At 30.6% G+C, this 21768-nt stretch overlaps 1 protein-coding gene across 2 annotated transcripts in view; it reads right to left on the bottom strand.

Moving 5' to 3' along the window:
• LOC118202279 (reelin-like) overlaps window positions 1-21768 on the bottom strand; it is a 297785-nt gene that overhangs the window by 148652 nt on the left and 127365 nt on the right. For both annotated transcript variants that reach the window (XM_085812571.1, XM_085812570.1), the window contains 4 exons: window positions 20649-20841; window positions 16480-16655; window positions 11418-11524; window positions 9156-9427 (listed from right to left, as the gene is read on the bottom strand). In XM_085812571.1, coding sequence (XP_085668697.1) covers window positions 9156-9427; window positions 11418-11524; window positions 16480-16655; window positions 20649-20841 — 748 coding nt within the window. The remainder of the gene's footprint in view (window positions 1-9155; window positions 9428-11417; window positions 11525-16479; window positions 16656-20648; window positions 20842-21768) is intronic.

Raw genomic sequence — 21768 nt, 5'->3', positions numbered from 1 at the left:
AATAACCAGTCGGAGAACCGCTTGTGTTCCGAAAATAAGTATGTGTACTCAATCGTCCTGCATGTTCTTCAAATTTGTCTTCTTGTGATTTTTTTTCTTTCCCAAAAACTAAAGTTGCCTCTCAAAGGAAAGTTTTTTGACATTGAAGAGACAAAATTAATATGACATCTACTTTTAGAGGCATGTCAAAAACAGATCTCTACAAACCTTCTCTTCCATTACATGTTGTGCAGTCAGACAAAAGGTTACATCAGCGTAAATTCTATAATCTATTTTTATTACACTTTGATTACTTTATTAACATACAGTGAATATATATTAAATCTTTTACTTTAGCTTAAGTAATTCGGAATTTTTGACGGAATTGTTGTCGGAACTAGGACTTAGAAGATAAGTCAAATTAAATATTTCGATAACCCAATAAATTCAAGTTCGAAATTTCAATATTTTATTTTCGGAGGGAGGGGAAATGTTTTCAGTTTTGGTCCATTATACTAAGTACATTTGCTTCGATTTTTTATTTTTCCATAAAAGCGAAAATTTTACGCATGGTATACATATAACGCATAGCTTCAAATTAAAATTTAATAATATACAGAGTGTTATAATTAAAGTTCCACATTGAAACGGTCATAAAAGGAAAACTACTGGATCAAATGTTATCAAACTTGGAAATCATGTAAAGGAGGTCATGGGAATTTATTTTCCTGGAAAAAAAGGAAGTTCGAAACCTCACCACCAGGGGGAAATGGCGCTGTATGCAATATTGTTAAACGAAATATGGGTCGGAATCTAACTTAACCTTTTGTTAAAGGTTAAGTTAGATTCCGACCCATATTTCGTTTAACAATATTTGGTTATATATGGGTTTAATATGTTGTATACCCTTAAGAAACTTTGAAGTAGGCAAATTACCATTTAAAGACGTTAAATTCGATAAATGTCAAGTGCGCCATCCCTGTAAGTGAGAATTTCGTCCGTGAAAACCACGAATTAGCGATTAGAAAATGTGAGATCGCAAATCACTCTCACAAGCGCGTACAATCTGGAAATCGTTTTCTTACAGATCGCTAATTTGTAATTTTTTAAGCCTGAATTCGGCACTAAAACATGAAGATACTGATTCAAAACGCTTTTAATCGATTTGGGCCAAAGAAATCTCTCATGTTATCTATCTAGTTCCATTGCATTCTCCTACTGCATTCGATTGCATAACAGTCATTTCACACCGTTTACTGTTGAATAACAGCTAGTTTTATAACAGAACCATTTTTTTCTGAAGAGCAGTCGACAGCTGGATCACTGCGATTGCAGCTCACTTAAAGTCAATATTAAAATGCTTCGTGATACATGAACTGCAGTAACGTGGAATTTTAGATACTACGAATTTTATGCAGGGCTGCGCACCACCTCAAGAGTGTCGCATAGTTACTTAGGCAACATTTCTTGAATGAACGTCTTATAGGCCAACACTTCCCCTCTTCCCACCAGACCTCAACCTCTGTGACTTTTGTCTATGAGGTTATCTCAAAAGCACTGTTTATGGTGATAATCTAAACAATTTGGCAGAAATGAAAAATGTGATACACTGATAACATTCCTCCTGATATGCTATGTGTAACGTGTATACGAGCCAGTTTCCCTTAAAAAGTCCTCTACGAAGGCATCCCTCCCTTAAGGCAGATAGCCCTCGAGTGCTTTTCCGTAATCTAATAAACCAAACCAAAACCAAACCTGATATGCTAAGAGCTGATGTTGAGAATGCAGTAACATGATTTAACTTGCTTTCGGAAAATGCTGGACGCTACATTGAACATGCTTTGTAACACGTTTCGGAAAATATTAAACACATTTTAAACAGATGTTTTCGTGTCTTATTTCATTTAACAATATTGTATACAGCGCCATTTTTCCCCTGATGGTGAGTTTTTGAACTCTTTTTTTTTTTTTTTTTCCGCCGAAAATAAATTCCCATAACCTCCTTTACACGATTCCCAAGTTTGATAACATTTGGTCCGGTAGTTTTCCTTCTATAACCATTTCAATTTGAAACTTTAATTATAACCACCATGTAAATTAAACTTTAAAAGTTTGACAGTTTGGTTCAAGTCCCAGCTTTGAAAAAATATATATAAATAGAATCTTTTATATTAATTCTCTTAGAAAGAATGTTTTAAGAAGCTAATTTTTCTCTCGCGTTATAGACTGTATAAAAAAAAACATGATCTTTAGTATGATTTAGATTGTTTCAGCCGATATAAGAATCGGGTCACTCGGTGGTACAGAATAAACCCTGCTAGACTGTTTTATTTCTTTGTCATTTAGCAAAAATCTTTTAATTAAAATATTTATCCTTTGGACTTCGCTTTAAACTTTATTTATAGCTAAAATGACTAGAAAATGAAAAGCTGTCTTTAGCTGAAACGCAATTCATATAATTGATATTTTAAAAAATTGACAAGAATGCAAAATGTATGGAAGTCTAGCAGTCGAAAAATCTTAATTTTCTTGTGTGAGCACTGAAAATAACTGTAGAAGGAAAGAAGAAAATTAGGGAGAAAAGTAAGCAAAAATTTGCAGGGAAATTTGGCTGTCAGACATACCAAGATGTTCAAAAAGTTGGACGCTTTCGAATATACTTTCAGGATACTTCAAAGAATTTAGGTGTTCAAAGAGAAAACACTTGGACGTGTACACCAGCAAATACCATCAATTGAGCTTGTGTTAACAAAAAAGACAAAACGATATCATTGCAGATTAAAGTGAAGAGCGACTGGTTTTAAACTATATGGTTGTGTAAATTACATTATAGAACATCATATCGTATCATAAATGGTGAATCCCATGATTTTCTCAGTCAAATTATTTGAAGATTCAGGAGTTTATCCAGTGATGTATGTGGATGTCACCTAAAGATGTTTTTTTTTTCCCTTCCTGATGAAACAGCGGCCGAGCGGTAAAGTCGCTGAACACTGGTAGTTCGGTCCGAGGTTCGAATCCCGCAAACGGGTTGGCTGCATGGGCGTTTTCGTGGTTTTCCCCATGTGTAACGTGTATACGAGCCAGTTTCCCTTAGAAAGTCCTCCACGAAGGCATCCCTCCCCTTAGGCAGATAGCCATAGTGTGCTTTGTCATAATAAAATAAACCAAAACCTTTTGATGAAACCAGTCTTTCCTTTCATCTCATACCTTCAAAATGTTTAGCCTCTAAAGACTGATAAAGGCTCTGACGAAATACTCCGTGAAGAACTTTCTAAGGGAAACCAGCTGTCATACACGGTACACAAAAAAAATTTACGAAAACGCCCATGCAACCAGCCCATTTACCGGGGTTCGAACCCCGGAGTGAACTACCAGTGTTCAGCAACTTTACCGCTCGGCCGTTTGTGGGCCTTTATGAAATGGAAGGCGATAACTTTATTTAAAATGATTGTCAGAAATACCAAAATGTTTCGAAAAGTTGGATACTTTTCAATATACTTTCAGAATGCTTAAAGAAAAAGAGACGAAAAATAAATTTTTTCGTAAAATTTAGTATTCGTATTTTTTTAATTTAAAACTTTTCAATCTTATGATATTTGATTCTTGCGATTTCAAAAATAAAATATTTGACTAAAATATGAATAACATTTTAAGAAACCAAATGTAGGATAAAATTGTGTAAAGCAATGGGCACAATGATAAAACTGTTTAAAGCAGTGTATGGCAAGTCGTCCTAAGTTAAAATATCGGTTATACATCTCTCTTATTTATATATTTTTTTTCTGAACGGAACATTGAAAGGCGTGTAAAACTGTGCTTTACTGTATTTTCTCTTTTAATATAGTATGCAGTTTCCAAACGCATCGTAGTCTGGGTTACAAAGTATTCTTCCGAAAGAAACGCAGTTCAAATAAATAAAATCAAATTCTGGAAAATTGATATTAATAAATATATTTAAAATGCTCAGTTCGAAGGAATAAATAGAAAATTTTAAAACAATTATCTGAAGAGACAATGCAACACAAACAAATAAAATAAAAGTATAAAAATTTAAAAATGACCTAAAATAATAACTATGACGAAAAATATATATAAAGAAAACTATTTGAAAAAAAAAAAAATAAATAAACGCTGCACCTTTATTTACGCAGTTCGAATAGGTAAATAGAAATTTTTAAAACAGTTATTCGAAAAAAAAAAAAAAAAAAAAAGTGCAACTTAAACAATTAAAATGAAATTCGAAAAAGAAAAAATTACTTAAAATAATAAGTTATAATTAAAAATATAATATAAAGAATATTATTTGGAAAAAAGGAACGATGGTGACTTTTTTTCCTCTCACGGGAAAGGAAACTAGGTTGCCATATATTAAGAAGTTCGCCAAGTAAAGTATTCTTGGCGCAAACTGACAAAAAAGTGCCAACATAAATTTGTGAATTTCTCCGTAAATTTCGCTCCAAATTTTACAAAATTTCATATTTAGGCGTAATTTGAGTCGTAGAATCGAAATATGTAAAAACATTGGTATGTTATTTCAGAAAAAGTCCGATTTTGTGTCAAAATACCTATGTTAGAATAGTGCTATATATAAATCTAATATATATCCTAAGTCGCGCTTTCGAGACATGAAGAACTCAATTTGAATTTTGTCAATCGGCCCAGTAGATCGGGAGATATAGGACTGTCCCATTTTTTTTTTTTTTTTAGCAGTGTACATGCTTAAACAATATATCTATTTTAATAGTCACTATTATTCAAAAGACAAATTTCTGAAATAAAATTTCAGTTGCTTTAGAAAACATGGAAGCATTTTCAATACAAAATAAAACTGTAATTCACATGTTTTGTTTACTTTCATGAAGACCCAGAAAAACTTTACGATCTCTATTTAACTTACATAAATTAAAGAGAATATGACTGAATTTTGCCATACAATGAAAGTACTAAAATATAAGCTACATATTGAAACTCGGGGTCAAATTTGCCTTTTCCCTTTCTTTATTAAGCATTATCCACTCCCTAAAAATCATAGAACATTTTCTTAGAGTTTTGTTTCATTTACAACAAATTTTCTTAAGCCATACAAAATTTTGCTGATACCAGCACATTTCTGTGCACAAAGAATTATATCAAATCAAAAATCATAGGTTACAAATGTTGTTTTATCATTGCTTTCACATGATTTGTCTAAACCTTCCCTGTCCACTAGGCACACTTTTTTTATGAAGCCTAAAATCAATTTCAGTACTTCCTCGTTACAGTAGGCACTGCACACAATCATCCAAATTGCAATATGGCAATTTCAAATGTCACCGCAGGCTCCTGTGGTGACTACTTTGACAACAAAGTACTAACATTTCTTTCTGAAATTAACATTTATTTGTATTATTTATAGAATTCTTTAATTTAGGTTGCTGTAATAATGAGTGCAGTCAAACACATAAAATTTTTCTACAAATTTCTATATATTCAAGAGCTGCATTAGTAAATTAATAACAATAATTTTTCCTACAGACAAAAAGCTTTCTCAACTTTAAACGAATCTAATAAATCACCACTGGTGCATCTCATCAGAAATAACCAAAAAGGAGAGTAACAGAGCACTCCCAAACTTACATTGCAGCTCATATTAAATTCTTTAAAAACCAGAAACTACATTATTTACAGTACTATGTTACATCACTGTCACTAAAATTTTTAAAAAAATGTTAATAGCATGATTTTGTTGCCAGTGTATTTGTCACTGATCCAAAACAGTTTTGGAACGCAGCCCAGTTTTGGAATCATGTACGAGGACTTTCTGGGCAGCATGTTAATATCCCATGTTACGACTGCTCTGTTTGTTGGTGGTAAAGAATGCAAAAAATTGTGCTAAGTTGACAGTTTATTTTAAAATAAGTTTCATTCGTCAGCTGCATTTACTCCGAAACAGATGCTGCCTTATTAGTTTTCTGCTCTTCACAGTGAACAAACATAAGTCAAGAAAAAAGAAGCACCATTTTCATTTTATTTTATTGATTTACAATTTTCAAACCACTGACTTTTTTCAGTGAACTAGAATGCTTTCTACATTACTGTACCAGTTACTACACCTTTTGCTGATACCATTTTATTTTTCAGCTGCTCTAAATGCTAGAAGAAGTTGACTGCTAATCCAGAACCAAAGATGTAAGTTTGACTCCCAAGTAAGACTTGCTAGTTTCTTGCCTCCTCGTGATTGTAATATATTTATTCCATGATGCACATTTTGCAATAGTGATGGCAAGGTTAGATATGTAATTAATTTAGCTATTATTACGGATTTAAGCACCCAGCAGGTATCTGGCCACTGGAGGGTAAGAAAAAGTTTATTTTGAATGAAGCAGTTGATTAAAATTGGAAAAAATTGATTCGTAGCTGTAATTAGAAAGAAAAAACTTGTTTTTCTATTTGGGGAAGAAAGTGTTTGGCACATTGTAGTACTAGACATATTTTCCTGATAAATGAGCAAGAGCAAAAAATTACTTCTTCGTGTTTATAAATGAGTTTATGAAGGCTGAATTTACGTATAAGCTCCAGAAGCTATATCTTTGAGCCCCAACTTTCATAGAGGCACCCCAAAAAATTAAAATGTAGTATAAATAGTATTAAAATATATTATAACAGACTTATAAACGGCCCCATATCTCAAACAGCTTAAGGCCTTATCAAGTCTAAATCTGGCTCTGGATTTTATTAATTAAAAAATGTGAAATACTATTTAATTATATGAAACGTTTCTTTCTATCCAAAATCTGGTTTACTACATTTATAATATTTATTTATTACTTTTGAATCCTCTTCAGTTCCAACATGTGTCTCCTACTAACAAGAAGTTTAGCCACTCCTATTTACTGCATTGTCTTCTTTTCCCATATAAATGCAATTTTATAAATAAATTCTAGCTGTTAAATAATAAAGAATTTAATCTACAGAAAAGTCATTTCATATGGTCATTATGCTGCCAGAGTATCACTTTGTAACTTTAAATAAAAAACTGAGAATGCAAATGTTCTTTTAAAACTCTACACATGCTAACAAAGTGCAGAAAAGAAAACTCTATTACAGTCAAAAGTCTTTAATCCGGACGTCCATAATTCGGAATGATCTATAATCCGGACTTCAAAGATACAAACTTTCTGCGCATGTGCATACCACCTTTATGCATGCGCATAACACATTTACGCATGCGCATTTAATGTATAATGAACAGTATAAGATAAACTAAAATTATCTAATTATCTATTTCAATTAATGTTTCAGATTGCGTTGTTCCTTAATCTCCGAATTGGATCCGGCTTATTATTTTTTGCAGACTGTTAGAGCAATTTTATAAAAGTAAGCTTGAACTTTCGATTATGTCAAAAAGAGTTTCTGATTCTGGAGCTGCCAAAGGATCTACAAAGCGAAAGCATTATTCGATGTCCATCAAACAAAAAGTGGAATTGCTGCAAAAAATGGATAAAGGCATATCCTTTGTTTCTCTAACCATTCCGAAATCTGTTTATCAATTTCACGCTGCTCTGCGGGGGGGGGGGGAGTCACGGCTCGCAATGAAATGGAAGTTGATCTGTCAGCACTATCCTTATCTTCAGGGCAGATGTTTTTATTTTATTCGGCTTATAATTGTTTACTAAATGTAGTATTTCATCTCTCCGTCTTTGATATGATTTAAATCAAATTCTTCGTCATTATAAATATCACGAATACACATCAAAAAGTTTTCTGGTTGCAATTTTCTAAGTTTGACAATGTGTAATGTATGCTTTACGCATGCGCGCGTTGAAAGAAATGTTAAATAAAGTAAACAAATAAATATTAAGATTTTTTTTTGTAAATTTTGATACCCTTTAGATCATAATTGCTCTTTATTTCATAAATTACGGTTTCATATTTTTAATTTTATAATTTCTGCATGCCATCTTACCAGATTTAAACTGATGATCTATAATCCGGAAAAACCGATAATCCGGAATCGTCGAAGTCCCGACAAGTCCGGATTAAAGACATTTGACTGTATAATACAAAAATAGAAAACTGCAAGTAACTTGTTTTCTTAATATTTTCTGCCGCATTGAAAATGCTAAGTAAATATTTTATTTTCTGAAGTACTAATCCTAGATATGATTTCCAGTTACAGAGGTTCTCAAAACAAGATAAAGAAATTTATGGAAATAATTCAATATTGTGTATCAAAGAAATCTATAAATATAAAATTTAACATTTTATATGGTTTCTGTAGCACAAAAATTCCAAATGAAATATTTATTACGCCCTAATTATCTATATATGTATGTAGGTAGGTACATATATATTTATTTATACACATAAATATGTTTGACAAATTTGCAAAAATATTCAAAAATGAATTTTCTGACTTTAATAACATTTCAATGCTTAAATTTTTAAACAAATTTAGGGTGCATTTAAAAGACAAAAATGCTTGTTCAGCAATTAATGGTTCTGTATTATAAAATGGCATCATATGTTATGAAATTTGTAGTTTGCCTACTGAATTCTTACATCACATAGAATTCAATAGTAGATTCCCATTTAGAATTCTCAATAGTGTGTTAAATGTTGCCATAAATTTTCCTACTTTTTTTTTTTTTTTTTTTTGTTGTTGTTGTTTCTCAACTCATCATATCAGTGCATAGTTTTCTTAACAAAATGACCTGCACACCTATTTTTGTCTTTTTAATTTTATTAATAAACATCCCTTCCTTTGCACTTACCACATGTAAAATTCAATAGCAAAATTATAAAATTTTTAAAAAACAGCATATCTTTAGGATGCCTGATATAGTGTTAAGAGTTGCCAAATATTTTCTTTGTATTCCCTATATCATTTCTTTAAAAATAATACATGGCAATAACATTTAGAGACAGTATCCTTTTATTTGAAAAGCAATGTGAACACAAAAGTGGTACAGGCAAAAAAGTGAGGAGCAAGACTAATAGCACATTTGGCAATAGTAAAAATTTAAAAACAGAAACATCTACAAAAACCTACCATCTCAGAGCTGAGTGTTTATTATAAAGATAACCATTCATCTCATGAAATGAGTATATGGTAAGTAATTTTTATCATAAATTTAACTTAAATGGGCTATGCAATGTCTAACAGAACTTAAAAGTACCCTAAATTTTCTCACCTTAGAGTAAGGCCCAAACCACCAGTTTGTAGGATCAAGTTCCTTGCTCTCAAAATCATCAAACAACTCAAATGCATTGATTTCAGAACCACCAATATAAATGTCATCGAGAGCTAATGCAGGCAGTAAGTCATTTTCAAAGAAGCCTGATGGTTGCCACCAACGAATTCGAGTTGATGAAGACCTGGCATTCTCGGGAAGAATTATATGATCCACATGAGCATGAGAATATATGGAATAATCTAGTTCATGTAGCAGATGCCATCGTATGCCTGAGAAATGAGCAAAATAATTGAAAATTTTACACAATTAATAAAAAGTGAAGTAACTAAATATTACTGATATAGTGAAACAATTTTAATGCATAAAAATACCACTAAATTTTAAACAAAAATTTCTCTGCACTAATTACAATATTCAACACATATTTTGCTGAATTCTATACAAAAATTATAAGGTAATTAATGATATACATATTCTATCCACATAATAATACTTACCTTAAAGAAATCATGATTTTTTTATGTGTGTGTACTTATACACATTTATGAGGGCAAGAAAATAAAAATGCAGCACTAGAAATTAATGAATGATTGTCAGTCAAATAGAAACTTTAATGTACATTTCAAATTGCAACAATATATTGTTCATTAACGAAACAAAGAGAACTTTAATGATTCTTCTTTTTAGTGGCAACCAAATTGCTGATGAAAAACCTGAAATTTTAACAATTGTTTCCATGTAAGGGTTTTATTGTTGTACATAAATACCAGCATTTAGTTACATTCTTCAAGTGTCTTCTCATAACAATGAAGGAGGAAATGAACTAAGAACTGGATAATAACAAAAGCCTTCACATGCAGGAAAGGTTTCATTCGCCTTGTATATTATATACAATGAAGTGCTAATATATATTAGGGATAAACAGTATTATGCAGATATTCTGGTACCACTGCCTCATTTTTGAGCATGTGAAGATATTCTCATAGGATATGCATAGGTGTAAATGTAGCATCTCTAAGCAATTGCTAAAAATATGACAGGTAAAACTCAAGATTCAGACGTGTTTAACTGAGAACAAATAATGGATGCTTGACACATGGGCCATTAAGTTTAAGATTTGGAGTTTTCTCATTCCTTAGTATCAACAGCCAGGTCAGATACAATGCTATCAGGAAAAAGGAGATTTACCAGTAAACTGTAATCAAAAAGCTGTCTTGAAAGATAAAGATCTTTGTAGTCTCAGCCATAATCATGTGTAGCCAATGACACTAACACTTAGTTCAGGTGATCACCTAACTAGATGAGAAATCCAGTCAAGACTTCTCATTTAGTTGACTCTTTACTCCTGATTAGATGGATTGCGACTACTCACTTCTTTGTGTAGACTTCAGAAGGCAAAGAACCATGACAGTACCACATCCAACAGCATGTCACTGTATCAGTATCTGTCTTCTATGAGTTGCAGAACACAATGACTGGTTCATTGATGAATGGAAGCAAGTGGCATGCAGGTATGAGTCTTGATTCCAAATGCATTAAGCTGACTTTAAGGTTAGAAATATGGTGCTATCCCTATGAAGCCAAAGATCCAATGTGCCAGACTGAAAATGGACAGACAAGGTCATGATGATTGTGATGATTTAGTAATGGTCTGCGACAGCTTCCTTGACAATGTTTGGAACCTTTGCTATTGGAACCTACAAGTATATGAAACTGGTCAGCAATCACATTTCTTATCATTTTTTCTGCTTCTGGATGGAAACAGAGTGTTCTAATAAGACAGTTTCTCCTCTGAGGAGCATTTCACAGAATTCTCTTTCCTGAAATGGCCACCAAGAACCCAAACTTATTAAATCCTTTGGTATATCCTGAAGAAAGAGGTGCAATCCCATCAGCAAATCACAGTGTTCTTAATACTACATTCATGGGAAATCCTAGATGTTTGGCATGGCTTATCCCTGAAACATTTCCATGGACTTGTTGAAAGTATGCCTCATCGTGTGAATGACATTATCAGGGTTAAAATAGAAATAACTTATTACTAATCAAGTACTCCTAATATAGTGACACTTCAGAAAACATGTTATGATTATGTGAATGCTATGTATAATATTTAAATAATTATAAATGCATTACTTAATAATTTCTTTAAAGTAAAGGAAGAATGGCATTATATAAAAATAATGGAATAACTCAAAAACATTTTCAAGCATTTAAATAATACCTTGTGTAATATCCAATTTCATAAAACATATTTACCTCCATTTGTTGAAAACTGTAAGTATGCACTGTGGTTCCTAGAAGTTGCACCAATGCATGCTAGATTATCTCCATATCCTCCAATTTGTGCAACGAATCTGATGAATCTAAAAAAAAAAAAAAAAAAAAAAAAAAAAAAAAATATTTTTACAATCAGAGAAAACATTAAACATATTTTATTACAAATTAAACAGATTTTTATGTTTTTATGTAAGATCTTAAAAACTGCAATGCAATATTCAAAATGATGATGCCCACTTTGAGTCAGGCGAAGTTGAACTTGGAAAGGATAATAAATTACTTTTAGCTGAAAATTGGTCCCCTCACATAAAGAAACAAGTGCAAGTAACCGAACACTTAGCAACTTTGGCCTGGACTTGGCAGTTTTCTTCTTCTCCAAGTTACCTATATGAACAACTATCCCTGAATATCTGATTTTTTCAGTTTTGTTGCTCATTTGGCGAAAAACTGTTAAATTTGGAATACTAATGAGCAGTAATTCGTTCTTTGACAGAGCAGTCAAACAACTCTGAGATACAATCTATATGAATTTGATCATGTTTAAAATAAATTCTAGTTTAAAATTAAAAAAAAAAAAAGTCTTAAGTTTTACTATAGTATTTCAAGCAAGAAATTATCCAACAATGATGAGATAAATTTATATTAATTTGAGATGGATTAACTGTATCACTTTTCAAATTGTTGTAACTGAATATTAGCATCCTGTATTATTTTTAAAGAAATTAAATAAATTTGATCATGCATGTTTTTTGCATTGTGAAAAAACAACCGTACCTAGAGCAATCAAATATTCAATAATGCAGTCCTCCACCCGAACATGTGCATCTGGAAGTCCAAAATTTGAATTTGTTTTATTATCTATTTCATGTTTTACAAAACTTTAATGAAATTTTGATTAACAGGTTCAATGATTTCAAACAGAATGGACTCATTTCTCTTTTTTTACATACTGCAGGAACAAAATTTTTAATGCAGCATTTGAATTTACCAAAATTTTCATCATTTTACAAAATGCAATGCACCAGTATGCATGGAGCATATATGAGGCTGAAAAGGTAAAGTTATTTAAAACAAGTATTCTGAGGTATATTTGGAAAACATTTGTGGAGAGGCATATAATTGCTACAATGAGAATTAATACTATTAACGGTGAAAAAAAGAGAAACTGAACAAATGGAGCTTAATGACAGAAAATTTCATATTCAAACTTTTATTTTAAAATTTAACTATGGTATCTTGTTGATCATTCGATAAAAATAAGATGAAATCGCAATTTTTTTCTGCAAACTGAAGCAGACTAGCAGAGTTGCGCTGCTTTAGCCAACAGTATGTCCAACAGAGAAGTAATTCCCCAATGGAGGAAGAGGCATACATTTCCAAAGACAACATACTTAATGCAGCTTGACATACCTACTTTAGATAATTCTTGCACCTTAGCAGCATATAGCAAGTGGTCGAACGTTGTCCCAGTCAATTTAGAATTAAGAAGTATTTAAGAGCTGCAGCTGTAGTTATGAAAAGCCACAACAGGATAATTGTATCATTTTAAAGGCAAAAAAAATTAACGATTATAAAGAAATATTTTAAGTATACCAACAAGATTTTTTTTAATCAAAGCTACTGTTTATATAAAAAAAATAAATCATTCATACTGCTGCTCTTCTGCACTGAAAAAAATATTTTTCTAAGCTATATAAAATCCAAACTTTTCTACTCTGCACTGAAAATATTTTATTCAGCTAGAAAATCAAATATTTCTTATGAATTTCTGTATTTATCTGTTCATAATTGCAAAACTGACAATTGATTTTAAAAATATTAATTAAAAACAGAAATTTGAAAAATGATGTTATAATATTTAGAATAACACAAATAGCTTTTAATTGTAATAAAGAATTTTGTGTTTTGTAAAGTAGAACTTAAAGTTTTTCTTTACTCTAAATCTATACACAATTTTGAAGAAAAAATAATAAAAAAAGGGGATATAGACAGTGGATGATGAAGAGAAATTTCAAATTTCTTACTGAAAATATGTTTAAAATACTATTAAGTTAGCATGATTTTGAATAAAAGTCTATCGTTTAATTTTTCCCACAAGACATGATAACCAAAAGACAAAGCCGCACCTAAACACAAATCACGTGATTAATTCATGGTGTACAAAAATTCATTTATCAGATATAGTTTGTTTCACCTTTTTGCAGTCTGTAACTATATACATTCATAACGCCATACAAGTAGACTGTATTCCCAATATATATGTCTTTTACGCTATCTCAACAGTTAAAGCCCATTCTAAAAACAATATTTTCAAAGTCTAGAAATGAATTTTATGGTCTTTTATTAATAATTCAACAATTTAACACATTCTATGCATTTTGAAATTTTATATGCATAATAATACTATCAAAAATGAAATTGATGAAACATATAAGCAAGCATTATAGCACAATATTTTAATTATACATTTAACTTAGTTATATATTTAATTTAGTTTAATTATATATTTAATTATACAAATTAAACTACTGCTTATTATAAAGCACACTATATTTAAGGAGGCAAAGAGTTGCATGTGGCCGTTCAGTTTACTGGACCAAATTTTGATGAATTATAAAATTTCTGACCACACCCCAAATTATGATAAAAACTTAACAGAGCCTCGGATTTTCAGTTTGTTTGTTTAATAGTTTATGAGGAAGCACTATATACCTAAAGAGGAAATGCCTTAATGGAGGACCTTCTAAGAGAAACTGTCTCCCATTCACATTACACAAGGAGAAAAGTAAGAAAATGCCCACGTAGCTAGATAATTTGGGAGCACAGAATTTTCTGATATGATAAAAATTTTAATAAACTAAAATGAAATTTTGGAAACATTTCTCTTGCAAAAAGTGTAGAAAGAAAAATCAATTACATATTAGAAACACATTTTTATCTTTTGAGTGGCTTTCTCATTTTATTGCAATGCTTTGTATAATTAATTAAACTTTTTGTGTTATATTCATATTTTAGACATTTTCATTTAACATTTCATATATTTTTCTCTTTTCCCATGAAAAATGAGTTCAAATCTGAATTCTAAATTATCTCACATATTGAGCTTACAACATGATCTCACAAACGTGAGATTTTTTTTTAATACTGTTTTCAATGTTTTTAAAGCTTTAACTGTTCTAATTAATGCTGATTGCAAATTATGTATCTAAAACAAAACTATCAAATATGAGATTAAACTGCAAAGTCAGAATGTAGCCATTTGCCATATATGTTATGTTTGCTGTTTCATTTCCTTTTGAAATAATAATTTAGAGGAAAATTTCATTTTGAAAAAATAATTAATTAATAATAATTTAATAATTTAGAAATAATAATTCACATGCATCAGTGAATTTTTTTAAATAATTTCTCCTATGAAATTTACTTTAATTAAATAACTGCAAATTAAAATGAAAGTACTGTCTTCCAAGAATAAAATTTGAATTTACTGTTGTCTTATTAGTTTTTAAAATAGTATGCCGAAGACAGAAATCTCAAGCCAGCTGAATAAACTAATTACTTTTAATACTTATTAAGATAGAGAGTTATTTATAAATCCATGCATTTTAGCTTTCTTCAAGTTAATTTGTCTAGACATTTTTTAAAAATCAAAATTACAAAGAATGACAAGTTTAATTTTTCCAATTCAAGTAAGAATGCAAGTACAAGGCAAAGAGAAGAAAACACAAATAGCCTGTTCTGCAGAAATTACAAGTTAGTGCTATTAATTAATATGCAAAATTTGGCCAAATGTAAGCCAGCTGAAGACATGCAACTAAATAAAGTTCACATTAAAATAAGCACTATATTTGAGCAAAAGTTCACACCAAAATAAGACAGTTAAAGTTGAGAGATCTTTTATCAGTGGAAAGGTATTATTTACTTGCAGACTGCTTTGTTTCCTTTCTGTGTGGGGGGGAGGAGGAGAAATTTCAGCTCTGAGTATAATATTGTTGTGTTTTTCTTTTCTTCTGACACCAGTTGTTACATTATTTTCTTCCTTCACATTCGTACGGGGTTCGTAGATTTGGAGTGAATAACGACAACACTGGATGAAGTATTGAAACACACTTTATTTAGCTAATATTAATCAGGACAGCTCCAATAACACATTTTACAGTCATCGAAAATCTCTTATAAACATGCTGGAACAATCAGCAACACAGCCTTCACACTGTCAGGCAATAATGGTGGAGACAGCTTCCTGCAAAGCACCCAACTCTGCTTTCCAGAGTACAGCTCCCAACTCTGCTTGGTTGTTCTCGGTACTCCACGTACTCTTGAGACTCTCCACGCTACAACTTGCGATGCACTCGACGACACACAGAGCACAGCTCCTGACTTCTTTGGTTCAGTCGTTCCCAGAGCTCAACATGCTCTCTCAATGATGCACTAACTGCGATAGACTGCGAGACTCCTTCGGTGAACTCGACCACCCACTCGGCACTCGTTGCCCGGCTGTCAACTCGATCGACTCCGCAGGGTTTGACTCGCTAGACGAGATACACTCTCGATACCAACTGACTCTCCGCATACCAGCAGGGTTTATATAGCTTTTGAATGGTGTTCGAGAACATTCTGGGCTAAACTGGTAAGAATTCGTTCCAGAAGGTTCTCCAACCGTCCATGGTATATTGCCAATTTTGTCGACAAATATCGTCAAATGGGCGATTTCTCGCCAAATGTGGCAACCCTGCCTTCTCTTGCCATTTTATGGCAACCCTAAAACTGCTTTGAGGGAAAGCCATCTTACGGCGCCTGTACATTTCATAACAATATTTTCCCTTTCGGCTAATCTTCCACTGACTGAAAAGACACCAAATTATTCAAAATATGTCAACAATGTTTAGAAAAAATACGTTTTTTTGTATTATGCAGAAACTGGTTTTGTTTGATTATGACAAAGAATGCCTATCTGCCTATATCCCCAAACCAAAGAAACAATTAGAAATAAAATTAATTTGTCCATTTTATAAAAAGAGCCATAAATAGAAAATCTTACTTAGCATCTCGTAAATCTAAATCAACTGTCTCCAGAATTCTTGGGCCTGGACCACTGAAAACAATAGCAGTATCTTCCACAAGAACAGAACACGGGTATGCTATTCTTCCACTTACTACATAATTCCAATATGTTGGATCAAGATTTGCTTCATGGAAACTTTCTTTTAGAAATGTCTAAAATAAAAAAAGACTTAAAATAATAAATATTTCCCTCTTAAATATACAATGAAAGACACAGCATTAATGCTTACATTTGAACAATTAATTCCCTTTTGTATATTAAAATTTTTTGATGAAGTAAATTCTAATTAGAATCAGCAAAGCCCCACAAATATTTCCACAAAAATAATTATTATATTATTATTATTATTTATAGGAAAACAGTATCAGATATTTAAGTAAAGCATAATGCATACAACTAAAAGGCCCATGATGAGCAACCAGTTGTAATTATGAGAGTAGTATGTGAGTTCATCCTATATTTATGTATAATAGGACTTTTTATCAATTTTTAACCACAGTGTCGATTATGATTTTAAAACAACTGAGTGTATTTGTCTTATTGAATAATATTCAGGTACATAAATAAATTATTATGGCAATGTATGCAAGGATTATTCAGTCCTAGAGGCTTCCTTTTATGAATCACTTCTTAAATTAAACTCATTCATGTTTGTAACACATAGAGAGAAGTACATGAGGAAAGCGATGAAAATATTCACACAGATAATCTATCTTGCTTTGAACTGAAATAGAATGAACTGACAATGTACAATTATTTTATCCACTTGATCTATAACAAATAAATAAATTTGTGATAACAGTTGAATATTCATCCAGAAAATTGTATTTCTCCGCAATTTTGAAAAGTATTTTATTTTTATTGCATGAAAACATGTGATCATGAGCCTCAGGGGTAATTTCTGCTTACTAATTAATTTATTACATTCATAGATGTACTGAATTATAAAAGCCCTAATACAATATATTTAAAAGAAGCAGTAGACAACATATATTGTATAGACATTAGGGTTAATTGGAAAAGCCGGAGAGATGAAAAATTAACAACACTTTCGCCAGGAATCGAACCGCGGACCTCTGGAATACCGGCCCAGTGTGCAAATCACCATACCACGAAGGCACGCCAAGAAGGTGGGAGAAATACCTTATTATAGTTGCTAATTTGTGATGTAATGAAACTTAATCTTTTAATAAATGACATCTAAATAAATTTACAAACAAAAAATTCTGATTGAATATGACTAGAAGATTCAATGAATTTATGAATGAACAATACAATTGCTTCAATGAAACAATACAATTTGCTTTCTCAAATTTTTTACTTTTCAATCATAATGTAGACACTGCAGAAGAAAAATTCTTGCACTTGCAAATTTTTATGATGAATGGTTTTCAAAATACTTTAGATTATTTGCTTTAGATTTATTTGCCAATGTATGCAGTAAACGATCATACATAGGTGAATGAATCTAAAATAAAGGATGTATTTTCTTACCTTTAGTAACAAAATACACGATTTTGCTTTCAGTACCTGACAAAATGTATGCAGAAGCTATTCCATAGTGATTTAAAAAACTGACTGGGCAGCTATAGCTATGAGCATGGACAGTGCAGCATTAACTTCTGCCCCTTTAACAGTAATCCTCGTCTGCATTCATATGTCATGCCAGGGTGCCTATGGATGTCTTTTAATTGAAATGTGGCAAACGTTCTATGCGCAGTCAATGTCTCCAGTTGCAACTATATGTTTGATTAATCATTATATCATAAGACGAAGCTACATGCTTCAATAATTGATTACAAATTCCCTACAACCAAAAAACAAAAAAGTTATGAATGCAACAAATACAAGACTATTATTTTTTTTAGTGTATAGGATGCATAGATAAGTCAAAAGAGGCTAGGCAACCTTTTATTATGATATTTTGAGTCTTCTGTGACAAGATAATTGTAAAAAAAAAAAAAAAAAAAAAAAAAAAAAAAAAAAAAAAAAAAAAAGACATCTGTAGAGTGATGGAAATTGGTTGCTTCACCACAACATCATCTGACAATGCTCTGAAAATGCAATACTTTTTGGCAAGAATGAAATTTTCAGTGGCATTTCTTCTCCTTTTCTTGTAGATTTGGTATTTGTAACATTATTTCGCTTCTAAATTGACAGCTGCTTTAATTTCATGCAGCACATTCAAAGCAAATCGCATAAGCTTCTAGACATAATTCAATTATACACTTACAGAGGGACTTCTTATCATTGGTTGATAAGTGTAGAAGGAAGCTACTTTCGAAGCAGTGTTAGGCCAGATAAGATGTTAAATCTTAGCTGTTTTTTTTTTTTTTTTTTTTCTTTTCAGTTTTCTTTTTAATTAGTCTGATACAGAGAGTGGACTAAAATAACATTACCTCTTAAAAGGTAATAATAATGTTCAAGGCAAATTACCATATGCATATGGGACCATGTTGTTTTGCTACCACTAGACTATGTTGTCATCTCAACTCTTAAAAATGCTAGGAATGTATTCTCTGCAAGAACAAAATCAGTCACCACCTATGAGAGAATATTATGCTTTAGATGGCTTTCATTATTATGCTTCTATTATTAGAATATTAGCCATGAATGACAATAATGTAATTATTTTACTATCCCATCTGTATTTTATCAGCGCAAATAGCTGCTGAACCATTTCATACCGTGTGATGATATGATGACCACGTATGTGCAGTTTAAAAAGATATATGCTTTGTTATTTTAAAAAGTATTTTTATGTTAAAAAATACTTATATTATACATATGAATGGTGTGCAATGCCTCTTTCTCATGTAACTTACATTAGAAGAGAAGAGACGGATAGTAACAAAAAGCAACCCGCTGTATGCCAGCGTAATGATAAATGTGATTCTATTTTCATGTTAACTATTTGATTTGTTCGTGTGTTAATAAAACATTTGTGCTATTAAATGTCTGTTACACAAAATGTGCACATTACGTTCACATCTACATTAAGTAGTAAATATATATCCAGAACCCATGCAGAAGTATGTATAACACACAAATTCATTTAATGCATGATCTTCTGTATGCCCTAAACATAAACCTATCTGAAATAAAATTGTTTCTGTCTTCTACATTTGAATACTTACTCATATTTAAGTGACACCTCTTAATTCAGAAGACACCACAGAATGCGTGGAGTCTGACTTAGATTAGAGCATTTGAAGGCAGAGAAAAGAAAGAAAACATTTGTGGTGTCAACTATGCATATTTAAAAGAGTGCATTTTCAGCAATAACTTGCAAAGCATATAAAATATATTATTTAATCTCCCTTTAAAATGCCATTTATTTAACTTTTTTGCCCTTCTCCCTTGTATTAAGCATACAGTTAGATAAGCATTGCTACCATCATCCATAAATAATAGTTCACTTTCTTTAGTTTTTCTTTCTCTTCAAGCATAACTCAGCAATTTTGACATTTTTTATAAACCCTTAACAGTTTCTTAAAGTTTTAAAGGGGAAAAATAGTTTATTAAACACACCTGATAAATTGTATTTAATTATGTAGATGAATGTGTTATAAAAGTTATTTTCAAAAACTGACATACAATGTATGAAAAGCATCATACTGTAAGTTCATTAAGTGTTCACATGCACAAAAATTCCCATGAACTAGAAAATTTGAAATTTAAAAGATATTCATGCTTTAATTTCCATCTTCAAAAACAAATTTACTAATAAAAAATGAGCTTAGGAAATTACTTCAAATGCTTAATATATGGAAAGAATTTTTTAAAAAATTTTATTAGCTTCTTAAGATCTACACACAAAGCCCCCCCCCAAAAGAAGAAAAATAAAACCCAAAAGTTCATAAACAAGAATTGCATTGAGAAAAATGTGAAAACACCTAAAAATATACAATCTATAAATTAGATTTTTGTTAAAATATGATTCCACAGTAATAAAAATTCTCATTCACATGCCAAAAAAATTTAATTTGATATATGAATTCAATCATTTCAAAGAACATATTCTCTTGCAATATTATGTAAATTATGAATATGAAATTTCATGATCATTATTAGCACTTTTTAACAGATGCAAATAAATAAATTAAATAAACTGATATGAAAAATAATAACTGAAGGAAACTAACTGGATTATTTTCTGAGTGTGAGCAACTTTCCCCAGAATAGCCTTTGTCACAGTGGCATTTAAACGATATGCAAGATCCATGTCCATGACAGTGATGTGGGCATTGAGGACCAATATACACATTTTTAATTGCCCATTTGTGTGATGGTGTTGCATCTTGAGTGGCTGTTTGTGTCCATCTGAATCGTGTCCAACTAATTTACAATAAAATTACGAATTATGAAAAAGTAAAAATTAAACTAAAATTATATTTAGATTAAAACTTGAATATGGTTAAAATTAATTAAATCAAAATTTTATTTAAAAAACAACACATAGGTTCATCATGAAAAAATATATGTTCTGTTATTTAAAAAAAAATATTTTTATGTTTAAAAAATACTTATATTATACAAATGAATTATTTCATAAAAAATAATAGTTCTGATTAACATTTTCCTTTTTCAAAATAATTTTAAGCTAAATAACAAGCAGATAGATGATAATAGATGTAAAAGAAAATTCATAAGAAAATTAAACTTGTATAAAACATGTATTGTAAAAACTGAGTATAATTTGAACAGAAATCTATAACTGAGTATAATTTGATGTTATTAAAATTTGATTATATCATCTAAATTTTAATATAGGTTAAGAAAGTAAATATAGTATTTATTTATATCTTTTGTGCTAAGATGCATAGATAAGTTAGAAAAAATCTAGAAGCCATTTTTCATATAATCTCATTTAGTCCTTAAAATTTTTTTTAATTAATAAAACTTACAACATTAATAAAATTGCAATATTTTAAGACTTTATTAAATAAATTGAAACCTAACAATAACATACATACTACAGAAACTATTATTAAAAGTAATAAACTGAGGACTAAAGGGGACTATAAAACATAATAAAATCAAGTGCTAAAGATTGAAAAATTAATTTTAGCAAAGAATATTTTTAATATAAAAATTATACTATCTGGAAAGTTTAAGAAAAAACTGTAAATAAATATAAAGAAAACTGTATGAAATAATAAAATACTTTGAACTAGGTTTTAAGCATATTGAATTGAAAAAAATTTCCTAAAAAAAATCTTTGAAAAATTAATTTCTTTTTTAAACATACTAAAATTTGAAATT

This window comes from Stegodyphus dumicola, chromosome 3, assembly GCF_044657685.1.
Source record: "Stegodyphus dumicola isolate Sdum_Otavi_A_Nest chromosome 3, ASM4465768v1".
NCBI lineage: Eukaryota > Metazoa > Arthropoda > Arachnida > Araneae > Eresidae > Stegodyphus > Stegodyphus dumicola.
Note: the sequence above shows the minus strand (reverse complement) of the source record. Positions and strands in the feature narration are given on the sequence as shown.